A 22304-nucleotide genomic window follows, 5' to 3' on the forward strand; every position below is an offset into this window, starting at 1 on the left:
AGGAAGGTTTTCCATAATGACAGCCCCTCCTTTGCCTTCTCCTCCAGCCTCCCCAGCTTCCCGTTGTCCCCTCAGTAGGAAGGTGCACCTCAAGGCCAGCCCCTCTCCATGCCGTCCTGGGACAGCCGGAGGTGTGTCTGTTCAGAACAATCCCTCCACATAGCTCTGCATCTCTGTTCTTTTTGCAGCCAAGTCTGGTCCCGACTGTCCCTAAGGTCCCTAGGACTCACAACGGTAAAACATCATTGAAAGTCTAAGTATGAGAAGCTCCACCAAGAAATTTCCAGGTGAGATGGGGTGTAAAAATGGCACATTAAATATATTCTCCAAAAATGGCCTTGTTATGAAAAGGAAAGGCCAGAAACTGATCCAGTTTAAAGGAGATTAAAGAACCCAGGACCACTAAATGCAATATGTGATTCTAGACACATTCTTGTAATAGAGGTTTATATAAAAGTTACAATGGACATTACTCAATAAATTGCCAAAAATAGTGTATGAATAGGAGATTAGTTAAAAGTTTGTGCTAAATGTTAAATTGACTAAAGGGAATAAGTGTACTGTATACAGGACACTGTGCCTTGTCCTAAGAAATACACAAAGGAATATTCCAAGAGAAAGTGCGTGATGCATGAAATATATTCTCAAATATTCAGGAATGTATGCATAGTTTTCATACATGTACATGTGTGTTTATATACAGACAGGCATGGGAGGAGGGCAGGAGGCAGAAAGAGAGAGACAGAGAGACAGGAGAGAGATGCTAAATGAGTCAAAATATTAGTAGATAAACCTGGATAAATGGTTTATGGTTTTACCATCAATACAACTTTTCCACAAGTTTACTTATTGTGAAATAAATACACTTTTGAAATACGTCATTTGCTGCTTTTTTTTTTTTTTTTAATTTTACCTGACCTTTGAGATTTCTGCATTTGAAATCCACAGCTAAACTCGCCACCACACACAGACCCCAGAAGCGTGCAGTGCAATTTGAAAACAGTTGTCTCGGCTTCTGTCCCAGCACGAAACCTAGGACCTCTGCACACAGAAGCATTCTGACATCGCCACGGGAGTTTACAAAATGCTGGAGAGCAGCCCTCACCTCCAAAATAGATTTTTAAATTATGCACAATATAAAACAAACACTAAATCGAAGATGTTTATAGCATGGAACCCCTGATTTCTTTCTTACCTGGTGCAACCGGGTTGTCCATCTTCTGGGGTTCTGCGGTGTGAACATTCCTCTGCTCTGGCAGTCACTTACCACTCCTCCAGGGATTTCCGTCTTCCCAAAACGTGTTGACGTCTTTTGTCCTATCCCCACCCTTTCTCATCATTCTCAAGCACTTACTCTTTTTCAATCCTTTACTTGTTTTAACAGCTTGATTGGAATTATACTTCACATACCACACAATTCATCCATCTAAAGTGTATAATTCCATTTTTTTTATATTCACAGACATGTGCATCATCACAGTCGTGTTAAAATAGTCATGGCTTCAAAAAGAAACCTCATGACGTTTAGCTACCATCCACCTCTTCCCTCCTCTCCCCAGGCCTAAGCAATTACTAACCTACTTTCTCTCTGTAGATTTCCTTATATGGACATTTCATATGAACGGGATCATGAGTGCCCATGTGTGACTGGCTTCATTTGCTTAACATGATGTTTTCAAGGTTCATCCATGGTGTAGGATGTATCAGTATTTTTTATTGTCAAAACATGTCATATTGTATGGATATACCATTTTTATTTACCCATTAATCGGTCGATGGACATTTGGGTTATTTCCACCTTTGGACTCTGAGAATAATACTGCTATGAATATTGGTTTATAAGTTTTATGTGGACATGTTTTCATTTCTCTTGAATATATTCTTAGAAGTGGAATTGCTGGGTCGTATGGTAACTCTATGTTGAACATTTTGAGGAAGCACCAGACGTTTTTGCCAATTGGCTGCACTGTTTGTCATTCCCACCAGCAGTGTATGAATATTCCACTTCCTCCACATTCTCAGTGGCACTTATTATGGGTTTTTTATTCTAGCCATTTGTGTGTGTGTGTATCTGAGTGTGTGTGTAGTGCTATCACATAGTGGTTTTGATTTGCATTTCCCTCGTGGCTAATGGTGTTGAGCATCTTCTCATCTAATCTTTTACTTTTCCTGGCATTTTGGGGAGTATTGTGTTTAACTCAAAATACAATAGCTTATTTTAATGTGTGACATGAAAAAATTTTCTTTGAAATATTTGAAAACACATATAGCAATACCAAGTCCTATCAACTTGTATAGATTTCTTCTTCTATACTTTTCCATGTTAGTGTAGTTACTGTGTGATTAATCGACAGCAATATTGTGCACTGGTTTGCTTTGTAAGACTACTTATTGGGTGGACTTGAGGGAAAATTCACTCGACTCTCTGGGGTTGAGTAAAAGGCAGAACAGGACTGAATACCAAAGCATCTAGGAGCTCCATGCTTTTTGTCACCAGTGCTGTTTACATCTGTGGTGTATAGAGTGTTCCAAAGGTGAGAAATATCAAAGAAATGTAAGAACTTTGACATGGGCACCAAGCATATGATTGAGTGAATGTCAAGATGCTTTGATGGGCTTTCTTTCTCTATTGTGGTGTAAAAAATGGGATGTATCACCCAAGCATATGGTAATTGGGAAAGTTGGAAGAGGGTGCATGGGATGATATACTGATCTATCTGTTCTTGTGCATGTATAAACATTTCTGTAATGACAAGATTTTAAAAACAAAAGATGTTGGGTGCCTCCTAAGGACAAAGGGTGGTGCTAAAGAATTCCTGTGGAGGCACGAGTCCATCCAGCCTAGAGTTTATCTATTTCTCAGGAAGGTGATTTCAGGAAGGGTCATTTTTATCTATTTATTTTATTTTATATTTATTTATTTATTTTTTGGGGAGGAAGGAAATCTCTTTCCATATAAAAGGAAGGAAAAGGGAAAGGAAAAAGTGAAAGAGGTGTTTTTTTTTTTTCTGTTTTTTTTTAAGTGTTTTGATGAACATTTCGGATCTTATGGCTTTAGCTCCTCTGTGAACAGTGGTCCAGCACATCTGTTGAGCAAATGGAAATGGCCTCAGTTTGAGGAAAGTGAATGAGATTTGAAATAGGTTTGAGTAGCAATGGAGAGAGAACAGACTCAGGAAACTATGACCTAAGCTCCATTTGTTTTGTTCACAGGTTAGTAAGCATGAGATGATTATTTGCAGAAGGAATGATTTTCAGATAGCTCTGCAGCTGAATCGATCTGGGTATGAGTAGACTTGAATGTGGGATTTAATTCAATAGTGATCGGTTACTTTTGGGAAGGCATTTCTGGAAAAACAGAGGTGAAATTTGCCAAACTGGGAGAATTAAGTGGGATTGGAAGGGGCCCATTTGTAGCGGTGCTTTCTAAATGTTGGTTACCCAAGAGACTATCCAGTCTTCCGGAGACAGAGAGGAAAACAAGATCCGATATTGACAGGGAGTAAGTGGGAAAATGAAAGGACTGGGGTTTAAAAATTAACAAGTGGCAGGTAAACAGGAAGGATAGGGGATGAGGCCAAAGCGGGAATGTATTCTGTATTTTTCCAGATGGCAGAGGTCTTCCTGGTAATAAGCTCTATTGTGTGGAAGCAACTGCACTGGAATGAAAGTAAAGGACCCTAAGAGGGGAAGATGTAAGATCTGGGAGGCTGAGTTATTGCTGCTCCATCCGCATGGATGTCAGAGCCTCCACTGCCTTTCAACCCTTCAAGTTCCTGCCATGGGCCCCAACCCACCTTGGCCTTCCCAGGGCCTCCACAAAATCTGCACTTTTTTCTGTTTCCCCAAACTTCGGATACTGTATGGTCAACGGCATAACTTGGGTCACGAAGATTCACGTGTGGTAGTGAGAGAGGGCTGTGGAGGACATCGGTTTTGTTTGCTTTTGTTCTTTCAGGATGCATATATCTTGCTGGAGACATGGCCTCAAGTGCACTCTGGGACACTCACGCCATTTTTGAGAACCAGTGTGTACAAGTGGAGCTGCCTTCTCTTCAGACCCTGTTGTAAGGGTGTGTACGTGTGCACTCTTGGCTAATGAAAGCATTCCATGGAGGTCATGGCCAGCCCCCAGATATCTGTAACCCTGGATCTCACCTCTGGTCCATGAGCTACAGGTGTTCTGGGGGAGATGGATGAGGGCTCCACCAGGGCCATGAAGATCAAGGTGACACGTCCATCCTGAGAGCTGAATGGCATTCTATAAGGGCAAGATCTTGTATATTTCCATCAAGCATGAATGGAAAGAATTCACCATGATCACCTTCCCCAAACACAGGGACGCGAACCTTGAAGACATCCCCACAAATAACATTTTCCCTCTCAAACAAGAGGCCCGTGCCATTTGGTCTAAGACATCGGCATGCTGTGTAATGCTCTGAGCAGCCTCAAGCAGGTGGAGCTTGGAGCAGACTGAGGAAGCGGGGAGCCAGGCAGGGTCACAGTGCAGGGATGATGGGGCATAAACCTTTGTTCCACTGCAAGGTCACTCTTTCCCCTCTCCCTTTCTTCTTATTTCCCACTCACTCTAAGGCAGCTTTTCCTTATTTTCATCTTTATTTTACCCTGGAAGATAGGAGGCTCCCTGGTCAACAATCCTACCACTGACAGTTGAGTGATGCTTTTGCTTGCAGAAAGAAAAAAAGAAAAAGAAAATGTCATCAATCTGACAGCCCAAAGAGATACCCAGGGAGAGAAACCACATCGCCAAGGTGACTTTCCAGGAGGGAAACTTCAGTGTCAAGTTTAAAGGATGCTTCCCCAACACATTAACATGAGCCACGAGACAGACTTGTAGGCAGCATCGGCGCTGTTCCTGGACCCGACCCCAACCAGCCCAGGAACCACTGGACAACGTTCACCCCAAACACACCCACTGAGGAGTCACCCTCCTTGGGATCCTCACCACTGACTCTCCATAGTGATGAAGCCACTGTTTCTTCTTCACTGATACTTTCTGAAAATGTACCTGTCCTTGACCTTCTTCAGATATAGAAGACCTGTCTTCCCCACCGCCCTAACGGATTTAAAGCATTCCAGGAGGGGGAAGGTGTGGGCTGCTATCCATGGTCACTAAGACTAAGCTAAGAGGCAGGAGATACAGCCCATCTCCTCACACTTCACCAGGGATGAAATGGGCTTTTGGGAACATGCTCTCTATTTCTCAGCTAGAGCTGCAGGGGACTGGTCACCTTTCAGAAGCGAAGGGAAGCAAATGATAAGAGTTGAACTAACTCCTTCCTTTCCCTAAGCACAAGCCCTGAATGACCCAAAACCCATGTCCCCCACACAGCACACAACCAAAACATCACGGTTATTAGATACATTTATTATGGAGAATCAACATTCATCCCAAGGGAGGAATTACTTGGGGGTGGGAAAATGTTTTCCCTGGAAATTTGGGAATGGGTTTGGTGTGAAAACAATAGAGACACATCTCAGAAAGCTGTGCATTCAGCAGTGGTGAGAGAGAGAGGAGCCGGAGGCAACAGGCCAGCTTGACCCCTGCAGGTGGGGTTTGGATGGGCTGCGGTCTCCCTGTGAGGTCTAGATTGGGGGTGCTTCTGATGGAATAGCCGCTGCATAAATGCTGCAAATTTCTGGGGTTGTCTGTCTTGTGTATTTTTTGTTTAATATTTGGAGAAGTCTGGCCTGAACAGATAGCTTGTTCCTGGCTTGAATTCATGTTTGCCACTTTCCAGCAGGGAGCCCTGGAGTTGAGAGGAGGCGGCAGGGGGAACCCTAACTGGGCACGTACTTCTGCCTCCTGCTGAGTTTTCCCAACCTTCACTGGGGAGGGGAGGGGCTCTTGGGGGCAGGGGATGTCTACTGCATGCTGATGCCCCTGTTTCTCCTGTAGGTACCTCCCGATGCCTGTCCTGACTCTCTTATCTCTGGTCGTCCCAGGCAAGGCATCTCTGCCTTCATCTGGGCCTCTGCTCTGTGCACATGATACAGGGCTGCCCATTTCCTGGGGATTTTCTCGATTTTTGCCTTCTCTGTCAGGATGAAGACAAGGACACAAGCATCTCATTTTCTTTCAGGAGCAGACTGCCCGTTCTGTGACGTGGTCTGGGAAGACTTGCTCCCAAGCACCTCCTCTAATGCCATGTTCTGAGTAGGAACTTTCTTCCATTGAGTTTGGGATGTTCTCAACCCTGGATTGCCTCCAGCAAGTCCTTCTGATGTGGGGCCTTGAGGACTCACTTTCTTACTAGATTGCGGGAGAATCTTCTTCCTACACCACCTGAAGACCCACATAGGGCCCCAAGGCTCCTGCCACTGCTCCATACTGTCTCCTCGGTCCTCCACAAAGACAGGCAGCCCCTGGGAAGCTCCCACGTCCACTCTGGAGACACCCTCAGTATGAGTCAGGAGGGCTTCGTCTGTCAAGCTGTCTGACGGACTCACCCCAGGACCATCTAGTTCTTCCTCAGAGCCATACATGAGATCTTCATCTGAAGAGCAGGCTGAGTCACCTAAAAGGTGATCTTTGGGGCCATTCTCTAGGCTGCTTCCCTTATCCTTCCCCATATCTTTCTCAAGATGATGCACTTCTGAGCCCCTCTCACAAAAGCTGGGTTGGCTCAATCCTACATTTAGGGTTTTTCTGCTCTGTTCTTTAAATACAGAGATGCATGAGAATCCATAGTTGCTCTCCAGCTCAGATATCTCTGAAGAATCGCTCGGAGGCCTCATCAGTGACCAAGACTCATGGATTCTGTGGGGCAGGCCCCACTGGTGTTGGATGAGCCCCTTTCTACAGTGATGTTCTACATTTATAGTAACCACAATGCTGAGAGGAAACGCTCCAGGAAGGATGGAGGTTGAAACCTGGGCTTGGGAGTGCCAGTAGTAAGCAGAGTTGGGATGGGAAGAACAAAAGTCTTCCTGAGAACTTTGGGCCACAGAGGGTAAACCCCACAAACATTCAAGTAGGTGGCACACCAGGCTCCATCCCTGGTGTTGGATTATAAATGAGGTGGAATCATCTGATTCGCTGTGGAGGTGATGGAAGTACATTCCACAGATGCCAATCTGGGGTATAGGACCAGATGGTACATTTGGGATTGTGCATTGAAGGTGGACTAGATGTCGGATCTGACTGAGACGTAGGAGCTGGGATTGGGGCAGGGATTGAGGGAAGGGATGAGGCTGCACCCCAGTTAAGGATGGAAGGAAGGCATTGGAAAGTACTGGGTATAGCTGGCCTGTGGGAACATTTGTGATTCTGTGGAAAGTAAAGACTGATGAATAGTCACTGAAGATATGGACAGAAAAATGCAAGATCTCGCTGGTAATGATGGGAAAACCCAGAGAAGATGGATATGGTTTTCCACCCAATCATCCTGCCAGGTCCTAGGATGTCAGGGCTGCTGTTGGACATGCCGTTCCATTGCTGTGCCTGTGTTTCTCCAGAAAGGAAGGGCGACTAACAAGTCATGCTTAGCAGAAGCTAAGTGTAACACTTTGCGTGAAGAATTTAGGTGACAGTCTGGCCTATGCTGTTTGAGGAACAATCCATTTTTCTTCCCCTTTCCCTTCCACCTCAGGAAAGGACTCCTCTTTTGGACTTGTCTCTCGGGGAATGCCATGGTTTCTGGGCTGAGAAACATAAGTTGACCACACCGTATAAGGTTGGCTGCAGGATCTCCCGCAAAAGAGGCCTGAGAATAGAGGGCAAAAAACTCTTGATTGAAATCATTGTGCCAAGTGGGGAGGGAACGAGTCTTTGGCATAAGCTAGTCTTCAGCAGGAAAGGTTTGCAAGTGACAGGCTGGAAGGGTCAATGCCTGTGACCATTGGGACAGAAGTGGACCATGCACTGGGGCTATCTGGAGATGCTATTTCTGCCTCAGGCTTCCATGGGATGGAAATTTATTTAGAGTGAATCACAGTGAAGTTGTAGCCTGGTGGCGGTGAGGTACACAGCATTCGTTGTACCTGATGACACGCTAATGAATTAGTTGGCCTCCTTGCCTCGGACAAATTTACTAAGGGATTGATATCTTGGGAAAGGGAGGGGTTAAGAAAGATGGTGTTCAGAGGTAGAGAGGCATCCGGTTGAAGAAGAGGATCTGCTCTTGGAGTGCCATGTGGTGGGGCGACAAGGGTGGGGAATGGCCCACTGGAAATGCAGCTTCCAAGGGAGGAAAACACTCTGGTGGCAAAGAGTGACCCGGTGTTGTGGGTGAAGGAAAGTTAGACATGGGGGTCGTTGGATTAGGAGAGAGAATTGGGGTGACAATGGGAAAAGACTCAGGCAGAGTGGCTGGTGGTTTTCCTGGCGTGACTCCTGAGAAGGCCACTAACAAAGGGAAGGATGACTCAATCACATAATCTGTGGAAGCCAAAGTGGACACTGAGGCAGTAGCATCTTCCCGGGCCTCAGGAAATGGTACACAATTGACCTCAGTGGTTGCATTATTGCTCACCTCACAGAAGGGGTCTGGATGTAACCGCTGATGAAAGCAGGTTGTATCATGATGTCAGTGCAAGTGGCTGCAAGAGACAGGAGGTACAGAGCTACAGCCAGGACCAGAAGAGAGAGGAGGCCCTAATGGCCCTGTGGGGGTGGGGCCACCTGAAAGAAGCCTGATGCCCTTCACATTGCTCCACATCCCTGACTTCACAACACACCCAATAGTGCTCACCCCGGGCCTTCATGCCTATTCCTGTTCCTATGGCTACTCCATCCCATGACTATGGAAGGCTGCACCAAGCCCCTGGAATTGCACACAACAAGCTAAAGAGGGATCATCGAAGGGGAGGGAAAACTACTCACCTTTTGTGGATAGAACTCAGCCGTGTTTCTCCTCTTCTGCCCTCCGGTAATGTCTCCAACCTGGGAAACCAGGAGAGTGAGTTATGTGGGATGAAGGTAGAAGCACAGGTAGTATACAGGAGTCCCTCTATGGGAAACCATTGTGATACTAGATTGTGATGCCGCAAGAATCAATCCATGAAGTGAAATGATCCATATCAATACGAACACGGTTCCCATGTGTCTGTTGCTTCATTTGTAAATTACTTTCACATACATTATCTCATTCGATGCTAAAAACCAGTCTGTGAAGCACAGTGGTCAGTGGTTACATCAGAGAGGAATCTGATCACACCCTTTAAGTCAAAGGACTTAAAGTCCAGAGACAGAAGTTCTGAGTCTCCACATCTATTGCGCAATGTCCCCTGCTCAGACCAACACTGCTCATGCCCAGGGAGGGCAGAGCAGGGAACCAGAGAAGTGACTCAGGGTCTCACTGCCTTCCCAGGAGCCTCTCCTCTGATGGGTCTGTTTTCAGACAGGGACTGTATCCAGCAACAAATGGCCTCAGAGGTCATGGACTAGGGACCTCATGGAAGGACAGAAAGGGCCACCCTTGGAGAGCACAGGTGAAAGAGGCAGAACCTTACCTTTCTGTGTCCTACCTTTGCTTCTTCTCTTAGCTCTGCCCTGGTGCTGAGAAGAGGAGAATCATTTCTGTCACTTCTCTCCATAGGAAATTTAGACATTCATGATCCCAGAATAACATGACTCTGTTTTAATTACCAGAACTTTGTGTTCTTTCCTTTGATCCATTTTTAGGGGTTCAAAATGTATTCAATTTTCCCTTCTTTGAAAAACTCAAGGAAGGTTTTGTCTATGAGTCCACACTTGGTATTCTCAGTCAGAAATCCTCTGCTCAAGGAGGGCAGAGCATCTGAGGGCAACAGTCACATCACTGCTGCCTCAGTTAGGACCCTGCAACCTGGGCAGAGCTCAGGCTCCAGCCTCTGCTCAGAGGCTCTCAGAGGCTCAGCGCTGCCCTCCTGATCAGCCCAACACAGAGGAAGGCTCTGTGGAGTGATGCCTGACATGGGAATATAACTCCTGATGAAGTGCTGGGGAATGCGCTTCTCCTGCAGAGATCCCAAACTCTCTGAATAACCCAAGCCAGGGCCAGGATATCAATGTTTGGGGTTGGATCCTGGAATCAGTCCTCTACCACATGCACATGGTCTGTGAGCTACCAAGGAAACAGGCCCAGCTGAACCTAAGCCCGGTCCTGGCTATTCTCCTACAAGGATCTTCTATTATCTCAGACTCCCCACCTCAGGTGTTACTCTCAGCCAGCCCTGCTCATTTTCAAGGGTGGGAGCAGAAATGGGCACAACACTAAACAAAATCTATTGGGCCTCCTTGGGGTTCCTTACCTTTGGATGGTTTTGGTTTCCTGGATGGGTGGTAAATGTGGAATCTCCACCAGGTAGCACAGGAACAGAAGGAGGGAACACAAACCCCACAGGCAAGTGAGGAGAACCTGTAATGAGACAGAGCAGAAGCTCACACCAATTTCAATAAGGCTATTCAGAAATGCAAACACATTCCATTGTGGGAAATCCATTATCTGAATCGCCAAGCTGCCTGAGGCAACTGAGCTGTGACAATGCAGACTCTAGACTTTATTGCCAGGCCTGCCTCCCAGACCATTGAAGAGTCACAAAGGGTTGTGACACAACCCCTCCCCCACCCACCAGACCAGCAGATCCCTCCACCCCTGTTGGGCCTCTAGGTCCCTCTGCCCTCTGTGGGCATCCTGTTTTCCAATCCATCTTTCATCATATATTTACCTTATGGAAAGGTTCTGCTTGTTTCACTTGTAATCCAGATATGACCTGGGTCCCCCTTTACCGTGTGGAGACCTTGACTTGGGGCTAACCATGTCCACTGCCGTGGAAGTCTGAAATACTGCCTGGAATGTTTGCTTGTACCCGGACATTTACACTCAGTGTCACATGTATGTCCTCAAATCCATCTTTCCTATAGAATGTTTTGCCTTATGTGAACCCAGGTATACAACTTCAAGTTTTTTTATACTTAGTTCTCTGAATGTTGAATAGCAAATTTAGTTTATTTCAGTTAGCCTTTTCAATCAGAGGGGCTGCCTCAAATAATTAAAATGTATAATTCGTTGTTCAACATTCACAAAACTGAACTCAGTAGAAAATAAATGTAAAGAATTAAACCTTCCAATGATCTTGGGGGTAAGTGTGACATAAATGAAGTTTAAACTGCCCAAACACTTTCTGGACATGCTAGACACACACACACACACACACACACACACACATACACACACACACACACACACACTCCCCACTATCACCATACAGGACCAGACAGGACAGGATTAGAATGCGAGGACCTACATGAACTCATCTTATCACTCACAGTCCATACGTTACATGAGGGTTCACTCCTGGTGTTATATATTTATGGGTTTAGACAAATGTATAATGACATGTGTCCCGCCTATAATCTCAAACAGAGAAAGTTCACTGCCCAGAAAATTTTCTGTCCTATGCCTCTTCATACCTCCTCCCTCCCTATTCTAGGGAAAACACTGATGTCTTTACTGTTTCCAGAGTTTTGGTTTCCTAGAATGCCATGTAGCTGGAATCACACAGGGCATAGCCTTTTCAAGTTGGCTTTTTTCACTTAGTGATATGCATGTAAGTTTCCTCCATATCTTTTCATGGCTTAACAGCTCAATTTTTTTATTGCTGAATAATATTCCATTACCTGGTTTTATCACAGTCGCTTTATCTATTCACCCTGGAAATTTTTGTTGCTTCCCAGTTTGGGCAACTTTGAATGAATCTCTTATAAATTTTATTTATTAAAAAACAAAAAAAACAAAAAAAAACTTAGTGAGATATAATTCACATATTATACAATTTACATATTTAAAGTGTACAATTCAATGTGTTTTAGTATAATCACAATGGTGTGCATCCATCACTACCATCAATTTTAGAGCACATTCCACACTCAGAAAGACACTCTGTTCCCTTTAGCCTTCGCCCTTCAAACTTCTTATTTCCCCCCCACCCTAATGACCACTCACCTACTTACTCTGTAGTTTGGTGAATTCTGAACATTTCATACAATGGAATCATACAATATGTGGCCGTTTGCTAGTTGTACCCCCACTGATCAGTTCATGTAATAAACGTACTGTGTGAATGCAAAGCATCATATACGTATCTTTAATATGCTTTCGGTGAACATACCTAAATAAGCATCAGTTGGTTCTTGCAGGAAAATCTCACTGTTCAGAGAGCAAAGGAAGAGTTTACCCAGACGTGGGCTGGGGTGAGAGAGAACCAACTGATCAAAGACGCAAAGCAGCAGAACCAGCAACAATAGGGAGACCTCAGCATCCCTAGGCCTGAACGGGGAAGGGGAGGGAGGGACCGCCCAAGTCCAGAGAGACAGAGCTGGGCTTCTCGCGGACCTGCTGGTGCCTTGGACATCAACAGGCAGGGTGTCCAAGCAGGGTGCCCAGCTGGTGCTGGGCACTGAGCAGGACAGAGACAGCTGAGATGCTCACTGAGATTGCCCAATGGCAAGTATTCAGCCCATGCATATTATATATTTCAGTTTCTAAATTCTGGAAGATGTAATTGAAATATAGAATCCTGAAATTACTTAAAACTGGCAATAAAGTGAAATTTCCCCCAAGTTTCTCAATGAAAATGGAGTTATATTCCTCAAGACGAAAAAATTAACCTCAGGCCAATGAAATGAGCCTTAAGTATATAGAACATAGAATATCATACGAAAAAAATGATTCACCCAAATAAATCTGTAAATAAAAATGCTGAAAATAAAAGCTGAAGAAGCAGTGATCCTATGTCAGATCACAACTGGAGCCCCGAGCTTCAGGCTCACGTCCCCCACACTGACCTGTCTGCATAGACCATTAAAGTACCATCTCCTCTGACATCTTTGTGAAGACAGGGCCTTGTGCTACATTATCTGACATTTACAGTCTAAAACCACGATGAAATCATCCACAGTCTTAGGGAAACCGTGTGCTTTGTCCAGAATCCTTAGCGTCTCACAGGACCGTTGTTCCCCTTTGCATCACTTCCCGTTACTTTGCCTTTTTATCTTTGTGAACTTCCAAGAGGGCCACCTAGACTTTCCATATCCTAGTGATTTCTCACTGATGAAATTGGGAAGTGGGTCTTATTCAAGTCTTCTTTCCTCAACCTACCCTTCCAGTTGGTTCCCACATTCTAACAATGCAAGAGTTTCTCTTTCTACATTCAGATAATGGCAGAGTTCTGTGTTCTTCCCTGTGTCACCACACACACCACATACATTACACATACACACACACACACCACAGACACACACACACACCACAAACACACACAGAGACACATACACACCACACACACAGACACACCACATACACACACATGCACAGTCACACACACAGATACACACACACCCTCTCAGGTTCCCTTCACTGTCCAAGGTAATCCTTCAACGCTCAGTTTCAATGTCATCTCTGTGCCAACTCCTCAGTAATCTTGCCCTGTCCTGTGACCCCCAGAAGCCACCCCTCCCTCCCACCAACATAACTAAACATCCCCTCTCCTCTGCTCACCTGGCACTTAGTCCCCAAGCTTTAGAACGCTCCTATCACCTGTGTTACAGTTACCTCTTTCGGTGATCAATTCCCCATCAGACTGTCAGCTCTTGGAGGTAGAAATCATGCAGTTTACTTTTGTGTCCCCAGTAGCACAGGGAGAAGGCTCATAATTTATGCTGAAAGACAGGAAACAGTCTGAACAGGTTTTCAAGGTAACTTTAAGGATTTGTAAGAAGACAAGGAACCTTTATGTCCCCCCCTCCACTGGTAGGTCCACCTGGGCCAGGTGACAGGGGATGGAGGGCGCACACCTGGCCTTCCCACTTGATCCAGAATCAGGCCAAGACCATCACAGCAATCCCTTTAAGACAAACACATGAACAGCATGTAATAAACTAAAACCTCCTTTTGTCACTTAAGTCTTAGCCAAGTTCTGTCTGTGAAGTTGCTGTAAAATGAGAAGTGGCTATTAATATCTTCTTGTTTATTAATAAGCAATGAGCTGTGTTTACGAAATAGGTTGTGGCTGTAACACATTTACACAGTTAGGAATAAAGCAAACTGCAACGAGATTAGCGGTGGAAGATCTGAGACTTTGTTTCCACGAGGCCCCTCCCAGTGACATCACGTCATGGCAAAGTCATGACCCTACCCTGAGGTCTATTTAGCCGAGACTAAGCAGCCAGCAGCAGCCCCGTTGATGCCACAGCAAGCTCAGGGAAGGTGCTTACACATCAGGGAGGAGAATGACGTCACTTTGCTTTTAATAGACACAGTTCCACACTGAATTTTCTTCGCAGTCAGTAAGACAGACCCCAAGTGCACAAGAGAAGCTGCTGAGGATCAGCGCTCCCTTCACGCCTGCCTGCCTGAGTCGTGTTTACTATGCACATTAGTGTTACCCCGTGTACAGCAAGTTCCTGGTATTTATTGCCCTTTGTCTCTAGCGCTGCTGGGTGACTATGAAATTCACTCCTTTTCCTGCCTGAGGGTGGGACACTCCTCCTCCATCTGCAATTACCGGGACACAAACCACAACTACCTACCAGTGAGGTGGACTTTCTCCGATTTCTAAAGCAACATACTAATGTGGAAAGAATACTTTATTTAGAGGACTAAAGCCTTAGGTCCAAATTCTGGCAATGTTACCAGGTGTGGGACTGGGGTGAGGTGAGCGAGGGCCCCAGGGAGCAAAATTTAAGGCAAAACTCCCTCTCAGGTTCCCGCTGGTCCTACCCCATCCATTACAAACTCTGTCATTTTTTCTAAATTGGGGGAAAATTCATATAACATAAAATTAACTGTTTTAAAGTGTACAATTCAGTGGCATTTAACACAGTCACAGTTATACAACCACCACCACCATCTAGTGTCAAACGTTTTCATCAGCTCCCTACCCCCAAAAAACCCCATATGCTCAGTCAAAGGTCACATCCCATTCCTCCCTCCCACAATCCCTGCTGACCACCAACTGCCTTTCCTTCTCTATGGATACAACATGTGCGCTTATAAGTAATAGTACTAATAAGTAACTTACCTTGTGCCAAGACACTATTTGAAGAGTTTCATGTGCATTAATTAAATTAATCTTCACAAAAACCCAATGAGGTAGGCATGAATATGCCCACAAGAATGGCTTATTAGTCTCTAAATGTTATTTCTTCAACTGCAAAATGAAAAAAAATAGCAACATTGTGGGAACAGTTTGCTAAGCACATTTGTGTGAGAGGCATGGTTCTAGGCCAGGAATGGCAAAGGGGATTCATCTCCAACCAAAGCAGGGGTCTGACTTCCTGGATCAGGGGGAGAGGGATTCTCGAGATGGCTCACAGATACAGAGTGTGGTCATTGACTTATAATGTCTGTGTGGGACAGAGCCCCAGAAAGCAGTTTCCAGGCTCTCAGCCTCACATAGACAGGTGCTGGCTCAGGTAGTAAATGGCCATCAACTGTGATTGCATGGCTGTCAGCTGTGGCTAGTTGGCCGTCAGCTGTAACCAGTGAGCCATTGGCTACTAATATAACTGCCGTGGTTACGCTAGCAGAGAGAGAGGAGAGAAAGAATGGGGCTAGCAAGAAGATGGCGGCTGGGCTGGCAAGCATGGATGGCGGTTTGCGGACAGTGTGGATCCAGCCTCCAGTGAGAGTATAGTGCCGCCAGAGAGAATATAGTGGTATGACTCCCCTACTTATGGCTCCGTGGGTGTTCCTTTTTGGCCTCACCATATCCTGCGTTCTTATGTGGGGAGCGGGAGCAGAGACCCTGCAGGCCGTCCTGCATGACAAATGGCGCTGTGAGCAGATCCCCCGCACGACAATGTCTGTCATGGACCAAGCAATGGGTGACGTGCCCTAAAGAACAGGGATTTGCCTTCCCTCCCAGGCAAGTGAGACAAAAACAGAATAGAAAAAGAAACAAGTGAATTGCAGACTCTGCCTCAGTCCAGAACAGGAGGGAAGCATCACCCACGTGAGTGTAGTGAGGCAGGGAAGGCAATTTGCAGTGTGTTAAAAGCAGAGATGTTGGAATTCAAAACAAAGAACATGGAATATGTTGAAATCCCAACTCTGCAACTCATAGCTAATGTCTTAGAAAGTTATTTAACCTTTCTTGTTTTCATTTCCTCTTTTGTAAAATGGATAATAAATCTAACTCACAAAGTTCTGCTGGGAATAGTATGAGATAACGTCAGGGAAATACAAAGCATGGTGTGGGGGCAGAGCACCAGAAAGTAGTTTCCAGGCTCTTAGCCTCACATAGACAGGTGCTGGCTCAGGTAGTAAATGGCCATCAACTGTGATTGCATGGCCATCAGCTGTGGCTAGTTGGCCGTCAGCTGTAACCAGTGAGCCATTGGCCACTAATATAACTGCTGTGGCTACACTAGCAAAAAAATGGGGGCTAGCAAGGAGATGGTGGCTGAGCTAGCAAGATTGGATTGCAGAGAGGCGGATGCCGCCAGAGAGAGTATAGTGGTATGACTCCCCTACCTATGGCTCCGTGGGTGTTCCTTTTTGGACTCACCGTGTCCTGCGTTCTTATGTGGGAAGCAGGACCAGAGACCCCGCAGGCCTCCCTGCACGACACATGGTGTCTGATATATAATAAAACCTTAATCAATGACAAGAAAATTACAAAATATATAATATATTACATATTATATATAATATATTATAGTATATATTGTATTACTAATATACTTTATATATAATATATTGAGTTTGCCAAAAAGTGTATACACACGACTTGTATTCATCTTTTGTTATCAGTATATATTATTACAATTGTCATAGTTTTTCCTTTCTTAAAATGTGAATACATTTTTATGGCACCCTCTGTATATAAAGAGGATAAAATGTACATGTACACATATACATACACAAATATATACACATACATACATATTCTCTCCTCCTTTAGGACATAGAATGGACAGCAAGGAAGAATCACGTTTACTTGTAAGAGAAAGAAGAGGTCAGTAAGGCCTTCACAGAACAGGAGGCCCTTAACATGACACTTGAAAGAACAGACCCATGTGTCTGCCTCACTCTGTTGTTCTGAGGATTTGGTGACACCGTTTGTTTAAAGCGTTTAGCACAATGCCTGCAGTCCACACATGTGATCTGAACATAAATGTTTTTGTTAGTTGTTGATTATTCAATTGTGACCCTCTGAATCAGTCAGGGTTCTTGCTGGCCAACAACAGAAACTGCCTCAGGCTAACCTAAGCAGAAAAGAAAGGTCTCGGACGGGTCTCAGAGAGCTCACTGAATCCACAGGAAGCAGGCTCAGAGCAGGGGTGGGAACCAGAGAGGCCGGGCAGCTGAGGACACAGCCAGGGTCAGCTCCTAGGAGCAGCGCACCAGGACACTCAGCACTGCTGCCATCACGGGGAGTAATTCTCGGTGTCCCTGGGAGGTTATACCTCTTCCTCAGGATGGAACAGCCTCGGTGAGAGGACCCAGGGTCGGATGCTAGGTCAATGGTTCACATCTCAGCTGTCAGGGGTCATCGGCAGAAGGAATCTGGTGTCTTCAGCTTCCACAGTAGGAAGCAGATGTTTTTCCTACTCAGGGCTGATTTTAGAAATAGAAAGGGAATTTGGGTGTAGGGTATAGAACAAAGTTTCAGTGGTAGCTTAAAACACTGTTTTGACATCTCAGAGAATACTGTATGTAGAAAATCATCATAAATCCCAGAAATTAATCTTCCAAATTTAACATACTTAAAAGTCAAGACTTTCAGGTCATGTTTTGGTGTTTCATGCCGAATACCTGCTAGATGGTAGGCAGTCAGTAAAGATAGTGAAATAAATACAGAGTCAGTAACTCAATGTGTGATTAGTATAATCAGGATCATTTCTTCAAATGTTTAAAATTGGTCTAAAATATTGATTTCTCACTTTGAACTCATATGCAGGCCAATTTGAAATATGGGAAGATGAGTTTTTCTCTCTTTATCCCCATTAACAAATTTAAGAGATATGTAATGTGAGTAGACCAACTGAAAATAGTCAGAGGGGAATGTGGGCTTATGAGTAGATCACAAAAGCTGGTTATTCAAAGATAGTTGATAATGGATTAGCAAGAGATAATTCTGATGCTCCTAAAATATCTGCTCTGAGATTTCCAGGATCTACACAGATCTTTAGACAGAAAGCAGGAGCCAGAGACGAGAAAAATTACTTCAATAGAAAAACTGGCCTCTTACCATCAACACTTAAACACGCCCAACTCTCTCCCATATCACATAAAACCCTCCCTCCACATCTTCCCCTGCAGGGACTGCCCTACTTCTCCCCAACCTTCATGTCCCAGTCATTTGTCAGCCCCCTGCAGTCTGGCTTCTAGGCCCACCACTGAAGTGTCACTTGTCAAAGTCAACGACAACTTCCTCATGGCTAAACCCAACAGACACCTTTGCATGTTTTACTTACTTGGCCTTAGAGCATATGTGGTTGGTATATTTCTCTTGGAAATACCATCTTGACTAAACTTCCGTAACTCAATAGTCACAGGGTTTCCTCCTGTGTATATTCAATTGGAATACATTGTCTTGGATTTTACAAAGGCACAGAAAACACTACACTCCCTGCCTGAACTCGTAATCTTTCTCTGCACTTTTCATCCAATGTCCTCCTTCAAAATGAATGGCTCCCACATACATGGGTGTCAAAGCTCAAGAATCTGGCACTATCTTTGAATTTCCCTCTCCCCCAGTCAACCTCCAAGCAGTCATTTGGTGCTGGTTAAGTAGCATTCAAATATTTCTACTTTTCTGCATCCTTTCTAAAACTGTCTGAGTCCAAGTAACCAACTAAATAACTGAATGATCTTAAAGAACTCATGCCTCTGAGCCTCAATTTCCTGGTTTGTCACATGAGACAGTTGGAATGAACACCAAGTTTCTTCCTTCCTTATATTCTGTGATTGTAAGAATTTAAAGCCAAGGAGGGGCTCACGGCAGAACCAATTCTAGTGCTTTGGGCAACCATCTCACTGTTCCCATTGAATCACACACTGAGGTGACCGAGATTGTGATTCATATCTTCCATAGCACTGCTCTTACTGATATTCTTGGGGTCTTCAAGGCAACTTATAATCAGGCCCTTTTTCTTTATAGGGCCTGATGCCACATTTGAGCTGTAGAAAATATTTTACAGCTCAAATTCTAACGTTGGCAACTAACGTACCTACCTTGTTTAAGTTGTCTGAAAATTGCTGTTCTTAAAAATGGCCCATGTAGAAGAAACAGTCCCATGCAAAGAAATAGTCCATCTTTGTTGAGTATCACTTGAGTATACATATACAAAAACCTGAATAACAAGAAAAGATTGATGGAGATTGAGAGAGGGGGCAGTGATGAAATAATCTGGTTCATTTTCTGCAGTAGAAAGATGAAAATAACAGTCATAAGAGTAAAGCCAGGGCTTTATATGAAAGAAAAGTAAACAAAAACATAAGCAAACAAAAAAGTTAAGAGACACAATAAATTACATTCCACTAATGAGTTTAATAGGCAGCCATCTTAATGGGAGAGAAGGTAGACTGTAAGTGAGAAATGGGGCAACTTAAAGAGGCAAGAGCCAAAAACATAAGGGGACCTTTCCTGCCCTGGAGATTCTTTTGATTCTGAAGTGTGTTCGTCCAGCTGAGTAAAGACCTGGTGAGGATATCACATATCCTCTGAAAGGGACATCCATCAACTGGAGAAAGATGTGCCATCTCTGTCCAAAGCTCGTTAGCAGATTGATAGTGTGACACTGCATTACTCTGATTAAGGATTAATTTCTAATTCCAGGGGCAGAACTCTCCTCAGAATGAGTAGGCCTTCACTCAGAAACACAGACTCACATGGCACGGCTAGAACACAAATAGCTTTAAAGGCTGCTTTCCATCTTCCCAAGACCCAGTGGGAAAGAAAGGGGAGGGTCTCTAGCAAAGAGGGGAGTTAAGGATTAGAGTTGTCAGCTCCCCAAGCCAGGTGCCTTTCCCACTAATAGGGGAGGAGTGTGATGCCATCTTCCTGGCAGAGGAAACCTTGGAAAACTGGGTCCTCACAGTCTCTTTAGGGAAAACACAGTACTTCCAACCCCCCACCCCAGCGGGACAACAGCAACATCACAGACTAGATGAGCAACCCGCTACCTCAAACGCTCCCAGGGAGACAGCATTTGGGCTCCCACCATTTATTGGGATAACTGGGTCCCGGCCCTTTGGAAAATGCCTAGACATTCCAGGGCTGGGCTTCTCAGGGAAAAGTCACCTGTCAATCCCTTTAAAATAATGTAACGAAAAGCAATCTTACTGTTATATTTTAAATGTATTGTTGGTGCTTCATTTCATACTGCAATATTGTAAAATTGCTCGAGGTAGCTTTAAATCCAAGGCAGTGGATTTCAAATTATTTTGACAGAGAATAACAAACAGATATAAAATAATTTTTATCATAAACCAGTATACCCACACATGCACAAAACTAATATAAAAGTTTTATGGAAGATTACAGACCCTTGTGTACAATACACTCTAATATTATCTATTCCATTTTACCTCATTGTCTTATGTGTTTGTTGCAATCATCACAATTATTTCACAATTCACTAATGGGTCAGAATTTGAGTTTGAGAAACATTTTTTTTTTTAAAGTATATGGTCCTCCACAAAAGACCCTGAATAGCTAAAGCAATCCTAAGAATAAAGAACAATGCTGGAGGTATCATACTCCCTGAATTCAGCTTGTACTACAGGGCAGCAGTAATAAAAACAGTGTGTTATTGGCAGAGAAACAGACACACAGACCAATAGAATAGAATTGAGAACCCAGAGATAAACCCACATAAATATACGCATACAATTTTCGATGAAGAAGACAAAAACATACAATGGAGAAAAGATAGCCTCTTCAATAAATGCTGCTGGGAGAATTGGGAAGCCACGTGCAAAAGAATGAAACTAGACTGCTGTCTGTCACCGTGTACCAAAATTAACTCTAGTGAATATTTTTTGAAATGTAAGCTTCACACAAATGACTTGTGAAAGTTTACTGATAAAATTAATCAGTATTATATCAACAGAACTTTCTTGTATGGAAAATAAATATGTCTCTTATTTTCAAAATTTCTGTAAAACTATATGAAAATATGTTAACATCTGGAGAAAAATTCTTTGGAAACAACTTATAACATGGTATAAATGAATAAAATAGGTACCCTTTGTTGAGCATTGTCATTCAGGGTGACAGGTGGGGTCTCTTCTCAGATCTCTAGTGCCGCTCCCCGCATAAGAACACAAGACATGGTGAGGCCAAAAAGGAACACCAATGGAGCCATAGATAAGGGTGTCATACTACCATATTCTTGCTGGTGGCTGGGTTTGAGACACAGGAAGCAGGAGCCATACGATCTGCAACCTGCCGTCTGCTTGTCTCTGCCAACCAACTTCACTTGCTAGCTGCAATCCACTGTGCTAACTGCAATCCCTCTTGCTAGCTCAGTCACCATCTTCTTGCTAGCCTCCGTTTTCTGCTAACGTAGTCACGGCAGTTATATTAGTGGCCAATGGCTTACTGGATACAGCTGACGGCCAACTAGCCACAGCTGATGGCCATCCAATCACATGATGGCCATTTACTACCTGAGCCAGCACCTTTCCACGTGAGGTCAAGAGCCTGGAAACTGCACTCCTGGCTCTGTCCCCACAAGTACTCGTAAAGTTAGGCCTTACCCTTATATCACTAATTAATACTTTAAACATTTTGAGGCTGATACTGTCATTATTTGGATATTCTCAATGAAGAAGAAACTGAGTCACAGATAGATTTGTAATTTGCCCACTGCCATTCACCCTGCAGGAAAAGGAATTGGGAGGAATCCATGCTGATCTGACTCAGAACTCTATGCCTGAGACACTAAGCTATAATATATCCAAACATATGGCTGTGCTCTAAAGATGAGACACACCTTAGTGCAAAAGGACTAGAGTGGGAATTTGAGTCTTGCATTTTCCCTCAGTCTCTGCTAATAACTAGCTGGGGATCCTTAGGTAAGTCACTTCACCACTCAGAAACTCAGTTTCTTTTCTGTATGTAATTATGAAGTTGAAACATAGGCTGTCTAAATTCCTACCTGATTATTAACATTAAGTTCTATGCATTCGTATAGTTCTGCTTCCTAGACCATACTAGCTTGAAGTTAAAATGTAGGTATCGATATCAGTCACCACAGTTTTTGTGTGTTTTTCCTGGTTCTACCACTGATGTTGGGAACATTGTTTTTCAAAACTCTCTTTTAGAACTTAAAGAGGTACCACAATCAT

The 22304-nt window shown here is 44.1% G+C and overlaps 1 protein-coding gene across 2 annotated transcripts; it reads right to left on the reverse strand.

Annotated features, from left to right (window-relative positions):
* Nucleotides 1-5370: 5370 nt before the first annotated feature.
* LOC109457577 (spermatogenesis-associated protein 31D4-like) lies at nt 5371-13923 on the reverse strand. 2 transcript variants are annotated; one of them, XM_088794163.1, is made up of 7 exons: nt 13799-13923; nt 13557-13663; nt 10255-10361; nt 9475-9520; nt 8846-8905; nt 8496-8562; nt 5371-7727 (listed from the first exon to the last, which is right to left on the reverse strand). In XM_088794163.1, exon 7 carries the CDS (start codon nt 7081-7083, stop codon nt 6091-6093), a length of 993 nt encoding a protein of 330 aa, XP_088650289.1. In that variant the 5' UTR covers nt 7084-7727; nt 8496-8562; nt 8846-8905; nt 9475-9520; nt 10255-10361; nt 13557-13663; nt 13799-13923; the 3' UTR covers nt 5371-6090. The 2 variants fall into 2 exon arrangements, with proteins under 2 accessions (XP_088650289.1, XP_088650290.1); XM_088794164.1 differs by lacking the exon at nt 13799-13923 and having other exon boundaries at nt 13557-13790.
* Nucleotides 13924-22304: the final 8381 nt, after the last annotated feature.

Source organism: Rhinolophus sinicus, chromosome 17 (genome assembly GCF_057876585.1).
Source record: "Rhinolophus sinicus isolate RSI-liver-muscle chromosome 17, RSI-T2T, whole genome shotgun sequence".
Lineage (NCBI taxonomy): Eukaryota > Metazoa > Chordata > Mammalia > Chiroptera > Rhinolophidae > Rhinolophus > Rhinolophus sinicus.

Bases quoted from the DNA above. Each gene is read 5' to 3' on its own strand.
- LOC109457577 (XM_088794163.1), bottom strand. From the start codon at position 7,083: ATGTACTTCCATCACCTCCACAGCGAATCAGATGATTCCACCTCATTT.